This window comes from Ostrea edulis, chromosome 7, assembly GCF_947568905.1.
Source record: "Ostrea edulis chromosome 7, xbOstEdul1.1, whole genome shotgun sequence".
Taxonomy (NCBI): Eukaryota; Metazoa; Mollusca; class Bivalvia; order Ostreida; family Ostreidae; genus Ostrea; species Ostrea edulis.
In genome coordinates this window covers 12,339,063-12,351,834 of record NC_079170.1, presented here as the reverse complement: position 1 = coordinate 12,351,834, position 12,772 = coordinate 12,339,063, and the positions used below count along the sequence as shown (strand labels likewise).

The 12,772-nt window shown below is 35.6% G+C and overlaps 2 protein-coding genes across 2 annotated transcripts in view; one reads left to right on the top strand and one right to left on the bottom strand.

The window, feature by feature from the left end:
• LOC125657098 (protein O-glucosyltransferase 1-like) overlaps positions 1-12,772 on the top strand; it is a 72,678-nt gene that overhangs the window by 2,129 nt on the left and 57,777 nt on the right.
• On the bottom strand, positions 1,490-3,894 carry LOC125666483 (uncharacterized). Its single transcript, XM_048899632.2, has 2 exons — positions 3,595-3,894; positions 1,490-3,250 (listed from the first exon to the last, which is right to left on the bottom strand). Exons 1-2 carry the CDS (start codon positions 3,892-3,894, stop codon positions 2,582-2,584), a joined length of 969 nt encoding a protein of 322 aa, XP_048755589.2. The 3' UTR covers positions 1,490-2,581.

Below are 12,772 nucleotides of genomic sequence, written 5' to 3'. Positions count from 1 at the left end.
TACTATTCTTTTCTGTTTAGTGCAAAATACATGTATTGCAATTTAATGAAAATCATTTCATGACATTGTGGATACAAATAGGGATTAATAATACAAAAACAATCATATTTTGAAATAATGTATCAAAATAGGAGGGTGTTAAAATGACGAAAATACAGAAATTTTTACAAAATTTGACCTATCTGCACCAAAACTGGTATAGTTGCCCAAGAAACGCTTCAATTGATATCATATTTCATATATGTGTTGGGCCTTTACTTACCTAATATATGTTAGAGGGATTTTGGTTGCAAATGAAATTCAGTGGAATGGGGGGGGGGGGGGGGGGGGGTGCCCCTGTGAGGAAGGGGGGGGGGGAGGGGTACTTTGTTGTCTATGTTGGGTTAAACTCTCCAGATAATGCAATACTTAACTCATAATATCTTTTATATCATTACACACATGTTGCATGAGTATTGCTTAAGGACTGAAATTATATTATTTGTTATTGAACTCTGGGAATGGGGGGGGGGGGGGGTGTATATGATTAAAACGTTTGAACCCTAAATATAATACTATATACTATATGTAATAATTGCATAGTCATATGCAAAAATCCTATATTCGAAGCCCTTTTTATAAATTATTACAATAAGCATGCAATTACAACATGCCACATATTTCTCATGTATTCAATTAACTCTGCTTAAGTAGTTTTATCATAAGCACAACTATAAATGTTGGGGGGGGGGGGGGGGGGGGGGTGATATCCCACTGCAAGCAAGGTCAGGCCAAAACTTCCTGAAAGTCAATTGCAAGCTCATGGGACAATTCATCATCATAGACACACATATTTAATCACTGCAATTCTTTACTTTAAACTGAAACTATTGGCAAGAAAAGACACTTGTGTATAACTGTGGAACAAGAACTTATCACACAAGGAACATTCTAGTTTTCTGTACATTCATTCAAAATTAATACACAAGTATGATCTTTATGAAATCTAACATCTAGAAGAGTTAGGAGGCATAGTAATCTCCAAGTATTCAATTCAAAGCAAAAAAATATAACATGAATGGAAACAAGAGGCCCACAGGCCTTATCGGTCACCTGGATACTAATGAAAAGTATCACTACTTCCATGGGCTATGAAATCTAGAAAAAAAATTCCTGTTCTGAATATCTAAGCTAAATTCTAATTCAGCAACAGTATAAACAAGATGTGTTCTTAAAACTTCACTGACCTCAAAAGTGCATACACTGATGAAAGGCTTCAAATATTATTTTTTGTACATCCTTTTCTGCTATCTCTAAGTATGCATTTAAAATTTATACAGTATCAGCAAACTTACACATACATACTATATACTAAGTATACATCCTTTTCTGCTATCTCTAAGTATGCATTTAGATTTTATACAGTATCAGCAAACTTACACATACATACTATATACTAAGTTTGGCCCCACCCTGGGGTCAGAACTCTTACTCTGGAGAAAATCAAATTTACAATTTTGGTAAAAGACTACCTAGCTGCTCTATCCATTTAGCATTATATACCAAGTTTGGCCCCGCCCTGGGGTCAGAACCCCTACCCCGGGGATCATGAAATTTACAATCTATGTTGCCCTTGTTCCAAATATGATTCATACCAAATATGAAAAAAAAAATGGAATGATAGTTATCAAGAAGAAGTTAAAAATGTCAAATGTTCACACATTTAATAACTTGACTATTTTGGCTCTAACCTGATACCAAAACCCCTACCACTGGGATCATCAAATTTACAATTTTGGTAAAGGACTACCTGCTCTTTCTAAATATCTATTTAGTGTCAATATAAACCACACTAAAGAAGATGTTATTTAAGTGTTTTACACATTAACACTATTTACCAAGTTTGGCCCCGCCCTGGGGTCAGAACAACTACTGCGGGAATCATGAAATTTACAATTTTGGTAGAGGCCTTCTTGCTCTCCATCACCATGCATTTAGTTTTTCTTACATGTATGCGGTTCTTGAGAAGATTTTTGAAAATTTTATCAATCTTGGACAGTTTTTGCCCCGCCCCTAAGGCCCCAGGGGTGCAGGAATCCTGAAATTTACAATTTATGTCCTTCTTGTTCCAAAGATGCTTCATACCAAATATGAAAAGAATTGAAATGATAGTTATCAAGAAGAATTTAAAAATGTCTATTGTTCACACATTTAATAACTGACCATTTTGGCCCCACCCTGATACCAAAACCTCTACCCCTGGGATCATGAAATTTACAATTTTGGTAGAGGCCTTCCTGCTCTCCATCACCATGCATTTAGTTTTTCTTACACATGTGCGGTTCTTAAGAAGAAGATTTTTGAAAATTGGTCAATTTTGGGCAGTTTTTGCCCTGACCCTAATGCCCCAGGGGTGCTGGAGACCTGGCATTTATAATTTATTTTTCCTTTGTCCCAAAGATACTTCATACCAAATTTGAAAAGAATTGGAAAGGTAGTTATCAAGAAGAAGTTAAAAATGTTCAATTGTTAACGCATGATGGACGACGGACGACAACTGATAGCAATAGGTCACCTGAGTTTACCAAAATATTATTGCTAACTACTGGTGAGTCAAGTCAGACACAACACTGGATATTGCTTGGCTTCGTTCAATAGCAACTAGATCGCTTATGACATTCTGTAGGTCTTCATCATTTTCTTGGTTTCCCTCACTTTTGACCATGTTGGACACTTTCTGTTTTTTCAAACATAAGTTTCCGAAGAAGCTTCTTATCTGCTGAGGAGAGAGCCACTCTGCTGGAGAAAATATTCTGTTTCCGTCTTCGTCTGTTTCAGATCGCATTTGCCTTGAAACTGTGTGTGGATTTGGTTTTTTCCCAGTCTGTTCTCCATTTTTGAAGAGGGCAGTGAGATGATTTTTTAACTTTACAGAAAAACGTGATGTCTTTTTTCTCCTTTTTAATGCATAGCCAAAATTTTCACGGAATTCGGATGGTTGATCACAATGCACAGTGAGGGAGGAGGAATTCTGGTGATCTAGTCGAAGTTCATTGCATTGTACTGTCCAAAGCCTTTTACTCCTATCCTCAAGTGTGTCCAACTTCTGTACATCATAAATATGCTGACCAATTGAGAGGTGTTGTATGAGTTGGTTCTCTTTCCTGAAAACTTTGATGCAGTCTGGATCAATGCAAGAGAAACGATCCTGTTGTTTAATTCCTTGGAATGTTGCGGGCTTTGGATCTGGTTGTTGTACCTCAGAAAACATCTGCAAAACACCAAAAATACCAAACATTATTCTAAATTATTTTTAAAAATGCAGTATAATGATAGTATACCGATTATAATATTTAGGGAAAAACTGTGTTATAAATGTTTTATAAATGTTTTGTAAAACAATTGACAAAAGGTCAATCCCAAGTGAAATCAAAAATATTTCATAATTTCACTTTTAACAAGACACTGGATATTATTTCCACTCTGTTGCCCATATTTGCCATAGATCAGATAAGTATTCTTATAAACTGATGTGCATATATTAAGCTAATAATTTTGATCCAACATTTTAATCATGATGCAAAATTTCAGTAGAATGCAGTGAGTAATACTAACCAAGTTCTTGTCTTTCAACAGCAAATTTTCTGAAATTCTAGTCATGTCTTCTGCTGAAATAAGTTTTCCTCCAATGCCATATGCTTTATATGCCACTATTCCATCATCTTGAAAGCTGAAATTGTTAAATTGTGAAATTTGAAAGGATTTCAGTTGTCCAAACAGCAGAGGTGGTTGAGGTTCAGCTAGAAGATCTACCACTGAAACGTAGGTGTTTCTTATGCCACCATGACTTTCAAGTGCCGACTTCATCTGCATAGCATTGATGATGTCATTACCCTCATTTACATAATTAAGCATGTGAAGTCTACAAGTCCCAGTCCTCGAATCGCAAAGATCCTTTCCAGATTGAGCCTCACTGAAGTTGTACTCCTTAACAGTTAATGGCAGCTCATCACGAAATTTCCACAAGTACGACAACATAGGTAATGCATGATAGCATCCAGCGTTATCTGACCGAATGTAAACATCCCTAAGATGTGGATGAATAGACTTCAAGGTCTGAAAAGCATTGCCAAAGATCTGACTAACCAAGTGCCAACCCTGCTTTCCTTCTTCAATAAGATGAATCATGGAAATAATGTCAAACTTCTCTTTGTTGTGCATGTCATCAGAATGTGGGTGACAAAAAACTGCACAAATCATATGCCAACTGATGCCCTGCTTCCCAAACCACTCGCTTTGTGTCTCACGAAATGTCTGTGGCAGATATTTCATGGCCCAATCTGCAATTATCAACACCTCATGTGACTTCAAGTTTTCAAGAATGTCTCTTTTACAGGTATCCTGATTAACAGTCCTGATGGAATGATCCCTCCATGCTAACACTTTCTCTGCTGACACCTCAAAGTCATGTTTAACTTCTTCCCTTTCATGGATGCTTGGAAAGTTTGTACTATCTACCACGTTTTGGATTTCACTTTTAACATTGTACATAATGTCACATGATTCACAGGTACTAGTATGGGAGTGTTGACACTCTTCTTCTGACAAGGCATATCGTATGCAATGTTGCTTACAATCACTTTCAGGCCTAATATGACTTTTAAAACCACTCTTTAGATGCAGTTTCATAGCATCGATCTTCCCCTTCAGTTCAGATATTCTATTCTCTGGAAGCCCAAGATTTGACACTATCCTCTTCAATGTGTCTATACCCTCAAGACCATCATTAACGAAGTTGTCCAAACCATGAAGAGATTGAAGCTGGGAGGCTGCACAAGACTTGATAATTTTGTAGAGAGTTGCCCTTGATGGAGGAATTAGGGAATTCTCCTTACAATAGGTTTCATACGCTGTAATAAGGCGAGAGGCAATCATTGTTCTAATCATCTTGGGGACTTTCACAGTAAGACCTGATGATAACTTCAAATTTTTGGATCCAAATCCCACAACTTGTAGATAACCTGGAGTAGAAATAAATTCAATGAAGTGATGTATTTTTTCCTTTGAAAGACGAACTCGAGATATTTTGGGTGGAGTAACATATTGTCCAGGTCCATGTGTTGAAGCATATTTTCTTGCAGCATCAATTTTGTAGATGGTCATTCCTTCAATGAATGTCATAAGCTCAGACTTGGTGTACTTTCCCACAATTATGGATAAAATCTGGATTTTGGTTGTGTAATCCTCAGCTTTCTGGTAGGCTGCAACGATAGTTTCTGTGTGGGGATCTTTAAGTTTGGGTTGCTGATCATTTGATTTTATGTTTTCCAAAACCTCCATCATCAAATCTGAACCCTGGGATGGCGCAATGCTTTCACAAACATATTGGAGGGCTGAACGAGCTTGACGTATATAATACATCTTTGTTGAATACTGGAGTTGATCAAGATTCATGGAAGGCTGATATTGCAAAGGGGAGTAGCGTCCATTGGACATTATATCCATAGCTTCATTAAAACGTTCACGCTGTGAGTGTTCATCTTTTGACCAATCAGATGCAACAGTTTTCTGGGATGATGGAAGATCAAAATCTGAAAGAAAACAAGAATATATCAGCAAACCTGATGGATACTAACCAATCTAAAATCAAAATGCATCTAAACAATGAACTGCATCATATGAGGTATGTCTCACACAATGATCAATACATGTAACTGTTGAAATGAAGTATTCTTTTTCATATATAAAGCATATCTTGAATGACAGTGACCTTTACAAAATGACCATGGGTGACCTTTATCTGAAAGTCATATATCTGTTACTTATTTGTGTGATATATGATCAATATCTGAAATAGGGCACTTTTTCCTTATATAAAATATATGAATGAACAGACACGCTCCCACAAAATTTTTCAGGGAACATAAGAATATTCACACACATGTACTGTAGACATACCTTTTTGAAATGTGGTATCTATGTCCACATTAAGCAACAGAAAATGTGCTTAAAGTAAACTAGCTGAGTTATAGTATATAAGCTATTTTCATGTATGCCATACTGTGGAATTATGTACCCACGAACCAATTTGAACTAACTTGAATCAGCACTACCTCGGGATGCTTGCGTATTAATATCACTAATCATAAACTTTAATCTATGCAATGTCAGGAATCTATAATGTAAATTTCAACTTTTCTCGCTCAGTGGTTCTTGAGAACATTTTTTAAATGACTTCTTCCTTTATTTGCTTTTCCTTAATTATCTCCCCTTTAAAGGGAGCATGGCCCTTTATCTTAACAAATTTAAATGCCTTTTACCTAAGGATAATTTGCACCAAGTTTGGTTGAAATTGGAAACCTGATAAGTTAACAGACTGAGAGAATTTCTATTCTGTAATTTCAATTTCATACACTCTTGAGTTTTCTTGTAGTACTTGAACAGGTATTTTATGAGTATCAGGACAACATTATCCCTCATCAAGATTCAAACAAGCTTGCCTTCTGTCAGTACAACTCACTTCTTGACTTACTAGTATTTTGTCACAAGGAATGTACATATATGAAATGTGATAGCCTTATCACTCAGCATTCAAAAGTTATGAGCAAGGTTGAAGTCAGGAAATTTGGGTCAAACTCCAAGATCAAGTTTACAAGGTCAAAGATCATGTATGAAATGTAACGCCTTACAATAATGATATGAACAAACATGCATCTTCTTTATGTCGGGAACCAATCATGTATATTTTAACTTCTCTGGCCCAGTGGTTCTTGAGAAAAAAATTCAATAGTCACACCCTCTTTTTTCCTTTTTCTTGATTACCCTCCCTTTCAAGAGACCATACACCTTCATTTGAACAAACTTGAATCCAAGGATAATTTGTACTAAATTTGATTGAAATTGGCTCAGTGGTTCTGGGGAAGATGAAAATGTGAAAAGTGTACAGACAGATGACAGACAAACAGTACATGATCAGAAAAGGTGAGTATGGTGGCAATGCCACCACTTGGCAGTTAGTTATGTCGACTTGTGATATCATTTTGTCAACTTGTCACTTATTCATGTTTTTAAAATCTCATCATGAAAATGTGCCCAGTTTGTGCCATTCAGTTGACAACATAGGACAACATATTTTTCTGACAATTTGACATAAAGATATGAAAAGTCAACATAATCATCTGACAAGTCGACATCACTTTCTAGCAAGTTGTTATAATTATCTGACAAGTCGACATAATCATCCAACAAGTTGACTTGTCAGAAAATTATGTACACTTGTCAGATAATTATGTACACTTGTCAGAAAATTATGTCAACTTGTCAGATATTATGATGACAAGTAGATGACAGTCAGTGGCATTAACATGCTTTAATAACAAGGTACCGAGTTCCTATTCATGGTGATTATTTTCTGAGAAGTTGACATAAATATCTGACAAGTGGACCTAAAAATCTGACAAAAAGACAATTATCTGACAATAGGAATATGTTTTGTTCTTTTTCTAACATTCTCATAAAAGCACAATTTTTATGGGTCAAGTTGTCTAGACAAGGGAATGAATCTTGACAAGGGAACCAATCTCTTTATAAGGGGTGAGTTGTTTCAATAAGGGGCTGAATTATCTTGAGTGCAATCTACCAGAACTCATTTGTTGTATACCTGAATCTGTCGTCTGTGAGCATGATACACTTGTGTGATCTTGTGTGTCAATGTTTTTGATTTGGGGAGCAAATCTTCCATTAATGCCTAAAAATGAAATTAAAATCTGAATTATATATATCCAAACAAGCATTAAAACAAATTCATACAACTGTCATTTATAGACAATATATTACTATGTCCAGTTCAACAATTGACTTTTGACCTCAAAATCAATATAGGTCATCTTCTCCTGAAGATGTACCAGTGTACTAAGTTTGATGTCTGTCAAGCAAAAGGGTTATCAAGATATTGAGTGGACAGTATATTACTATGTCCAGTTTGACCTTTGACCATGTGACCTCAAAATCAATAGGAGTCATCTCCTCCTGAATATACACCACTGTACTAAGTTTGATGTCTGTCAAGCAAAGGATTCTCAAGATATTGAGCAGACAGTATATTCCAATGTCCAGTTTGACCCTTGACCTTTAAACATGTGACCTCAAAATCAATAGGGGTCATTTTCTCCTGAAGATGTACCAGTGTACCAAGTTTGATGTCTGTCAAGCAAAGGGTTCTCAAGATATTGAGCGGACAGTGTATTCTAATGTCCTGTTTGATGTCTGTCAAGCAAAGGGTTCTCTAGACATTGAATGGTCAGTATATTCCTATGCCCAGTTTGACCCTTGACCTTTGACCATATGACCTCAAAATCAATAGGAGTCATCTACTCCTTAGGATGTACCAGTGTGCTAAGTTTGATGTTTTTCAAGCAAAGGGTTCTCAAGATATTGAGCGGACATTATATTCCCATGTCCAGAGTAGATTGACCCTTGACCTTTGACCCTTTGACCTGAAAAACAATAGGGGTCCTCTTCTACTCATAACCAACCCACATATGAAATATCATTATCATCAAGTGAATGGTTCTCAAGATATTGAGCGGACAACATGTGGTCTACCGACCGACAGGTGCAAACCAATATGCCCCTCTTCTTTGAAGGGGGGCATAATAATCTTGAAATAGATGTGCACGATATTCACAAACAAGAGTCACCTTTGCCCATTTTTCTCTCTATATATATTTACGCATTTAGTTTTTATATAGTACTAGCAAAATTAAAGAAGTTTTTCAACTAATATTAACATTAATAATTCTGACATTTTGGCCCCAACCTGGTACCAAAATCCCTACCCTTGGGATCATGAAATTTACAAAGTTTGGTAAAGGACTACATACTCCTTCCAAATACTTATTTGCTTTCAATTTAGTATTGAGCTTTAAAGATGTTTAAATGTTTCACATATAAAAATTATATACCAAGATTAGCCATGCCTTGAAGTCAGAACCTCTACCTGGAGATCACGAAATTTACAATTTTGGTGCTCCTTCTATTCTTCATGACCATGCATTTCTTTCTGATAGATGTACATTTGTATAAAAGAAAAATTTTGAAAATTGGTCAATCTATGGCAGTTTTTACCTCAACCCTACAGCTTAAGGGTGCAGGAGTCCTGAAGTTTACAATTTATGTCCCCCTTGCATCAAAGACGCTTCAAAACTTGAAAGGATCGGAAGGGTAGTTCAATCAATCAGAAGGAAATTACAAACGTTCAAATGTTAACACACAACAGATGCAGACCAATTGTAATCATAATGTATGGACCTTTCTAATAATGTATTAACCTTACACAGTCTAGTTTAAATGTAAATATCTTTGCATGCATGTGTTATAGTTTTAATCATGGTTATGGACAAAACAATTTGTGTGAAGCATAAAACTAAAGTTAATAGACTCTACAACTGGCAATTATCATACCTGATATCTCCATACTGTCTTCAGGTGCTGTATGATCGCCTACATTATCTTGTTCCTCTATAAGAAACAAGAATTAACTAGTTAAAATACTAAAACAAGAGGTCCATGGGCCTTAACAGTCACCTGAGTATCATAGCCCATACAGGGAGTCTCATATTTGCATTTAAGTCTCAATATGGAGTCCTTTGTGCACATGTTTATGATCTTTCAAAATATGCACTCAGTTCCTATTTATTTACAGAAGAAGGAAAAATGACAGTTTGAAAAATATAAATAAATTTGACATCCCCTTAAAATAAAAATAAGTTTTTATACATTTTAATTATGGGACCATATTGGCCCCATTATGCGAAATCAGCGGTAGTCCGAACGCCCGTGGCCAGTGATTTTCCTGTCAGACTTGTAAAATCCACTTGGCAACAAGTCTGACTGGCTTGTATAAAAAAAATTACCCGTCGGAGTTTTAATTTGACAATCGGAAGTAAATAAATATTACGTGCATGCTCAAGTCATAGAATTAGAATAACTCGCCCCAAACAAAGTCATTCGTCCCATTAATTACGCATCTTCACTCGGTCTGTTCCGTATTTGTCTTGAAAATTATTCAGATTTCGCATGCGTATAATTTACTTTCATTTTCAACGAATTTCATTATTCAATGTCAGTCTTAAACTTAAAGCATTTTTTTTCTTCGGGCAAGTGAAATTGAGTTCGGGCATGTGGATTTCCTGAAAATGGTTGCCCGAATGGCTTGTGGTTTGCAAATCTTAATATCATTGACTGTGGCCCTGCTCTAGGGCCTGAACCCCTGACCCAGGGGCCATGAATTTCACATTTTAGGCACAGGCCCGTCTTCATGGACATCATAAACATGCATTAGTCTTTCTAAAATATATATGGGAGGAGAGAAGACTTTCTAAGATTTAATACATGTTCACTAGTATATGGTCATATTGACCCCACCCTAGGACCTGAACCCCTCACTCAAGGGCCATGAATTTCACAATTATAGTAGAGGGTTTCATGGACATCATAACCATGCATTTAGTTTTTCTCCCACATATGTGGGAATTTAGAGAAAAAGATTTTAGAAAACTTTGCTTTTGGGGGTGTGTGTGTGTGCATATTTTGCCCTTCCAATGAGGCGCCTGGGGAGTTATTGTCATAAATTTCACAATTCATATTCCTCTTATCCTAGAGATGCTTCAAACCAAAAATGGTAATGATTGGCCATGTAGTTTTCAAGAAGTTAAAGACTTAAAATTGTTAATATACACAATAACAAGAACAATATACATACTACACAAGGTTTTCTTCTTTCATACCTTTCGTGTAAGACAAAGATTCACTTATGTCCATCGCATCTGCAGTTCTCTCAAGGAAAGAGCACATTTCTACAAATGAGTACATAGACTTGTATTACGTAAATCAACACAATGTGTTTGAGAATCAGTGATGCCCCAATATGACAGCAAAGTATTTCTGTAATTGCAGGTAGTCAAACCCCAAAGTCAATGTCACAAGGTCAACAATTTTTAGACATTTGAAATATAAAAGCCCTCCATTCAAAAGTTAGGAGTTTTGCAGACAATTAAACAGACAGACAGACCAAAAACTATATGCCCCTAAATTTTCAATTACAGGGGCATAAATTAAAAAAGAGAATAATGCATCTCTTTTTCATATATAGATGTGTAATGCTTCAGACATGCATATCAGCCTAAGACACCAATATCAGCCTGTCAGAACGTATGAATTTTTTTTATAAATAAATATATTGGAATCAGATATGATACAAAAATAGACTATACATGTAGTCCACCTGTAATCAAATTATTTTGATCTCCAACTGCATGCCACTTCCACTTAGCCAACACACATTTACCTGTTTTTCTGTAAAATTTTGGCTAAGTGGGAAGACACCAGGTGAGATAGGCTACAGTACATTAAAGGGGTTGATTTATCATATACACATGTATATGGAGAATATTACATGCTAAAATCCAAATCATATTATCAGTCATGTCATATCAGGTTGAGGCATTCCATAAATTTTTCATACAAAAATTTGTATTGACATTTTCCCCATAGTTTATTTTTAAATTATTTTTGACTTTATTAAATTTATAGAATAAATTTCTGCTAGAACATAAAACTATACAGATACATTAATAATGCACATACTTTCCTTCAATCAGTTCTTCAATTTTTTTTTTATTTGAAAAATGTAAAGGACCAAAATTCAATATTCTTCTGAAAATCCTGCGCCTGAATTTGTGATTTATTTCCTTCCATTCAATTCAGTTCACATTCTATCATATATTATTCAGAATAATGTCAGAATTTATTGACATTTGTGTACACCTTACCTTTCAAATCCTCCTTCACATCAGTCTTTAGAAGAACATTTTTGTGTTTCTCTATGCATCGTCTGCAAACACCTATGATTCACAATATTTACAAAAAGTGAATATACTACATATAAGCACATTGTGTTGCATCACGATTCATTATAACAATTACACTGAGTAAATAGAGATCTTATGAGTTTCAAATAGGTGTAAAATCATTACAAACTCATGTACAAGTAATTTATATGCCTATATTATTTCAATATCTGCTGCATGCTGGTTAATAAAAGAAATGTAATGGCACATTCCTCTTAGTAAAAACCTTACCGGAACCAATGGGGACATGTGTGCTTAGCTTGAGCCATATTTCTCTGCTTTGGATACTTGTCACCCCCCTCGCAATTGTGCCAGATAAAGATTGGTCATGTAATGGATGAGAGCATGTTCTTTTTTTCCGTTTCCACTGAATCCCAAGTTCTTGTCTATGTTTAGCACACACACGACTGGTTAAGTTTGACCGCATAAGCCCATGTATACCAGCACGGTTAAGAATCAGTAATGATTCTGGAATTCGTACGTCTGTTGCACATTTTAAAAATCTCAGGTGAGCTGAGGTATCCTTATTGCAGTCTTGGAGTAAAAAGTCTCCTGTTTCCTTGCAATGTTCACCAAAATTACACCTTCCAACACTATTATCCATGTTGTTGTCTTCTGCTCTGCTTTCCTCGGTGATTCTTCCTTGCCTTCTTCACAGGAGAATTCCACAAAGGGAGATAATTTTTTGATAAAATTTCCTAATCTTATCCCAGAAAAAAATGGACTTTCTATTCATTTGCAACCAAATTCCCGTTTAGCGGTAATGAGTCATTTATAATTCTGTGTTTTAAATTAGGAAACTATTTATTTCAAGCGTTTCTTGGGGTTTTATAAGCCACTAGAAACAGCATTTAATTTGGGAATTAAATAATATTACATCTTCA

Bases quoted from the DNA above. Each gene is read 5' to 3' on its own strand.
- LOC125666483 (XM_048899632.2), bottom strand. From the start codon at position 3,894: ATGCTTAATTATGTAAATGAGGGTAATGACATCATCAATGCTATGCAG. The intron at 3,251-3,594 runs GTTAGTATTACT...GGTGTTTTGCAG, and splicing joins TGTTGAAAGACAAGAACTTG to ATGTTTTCTGAGGTACAACA.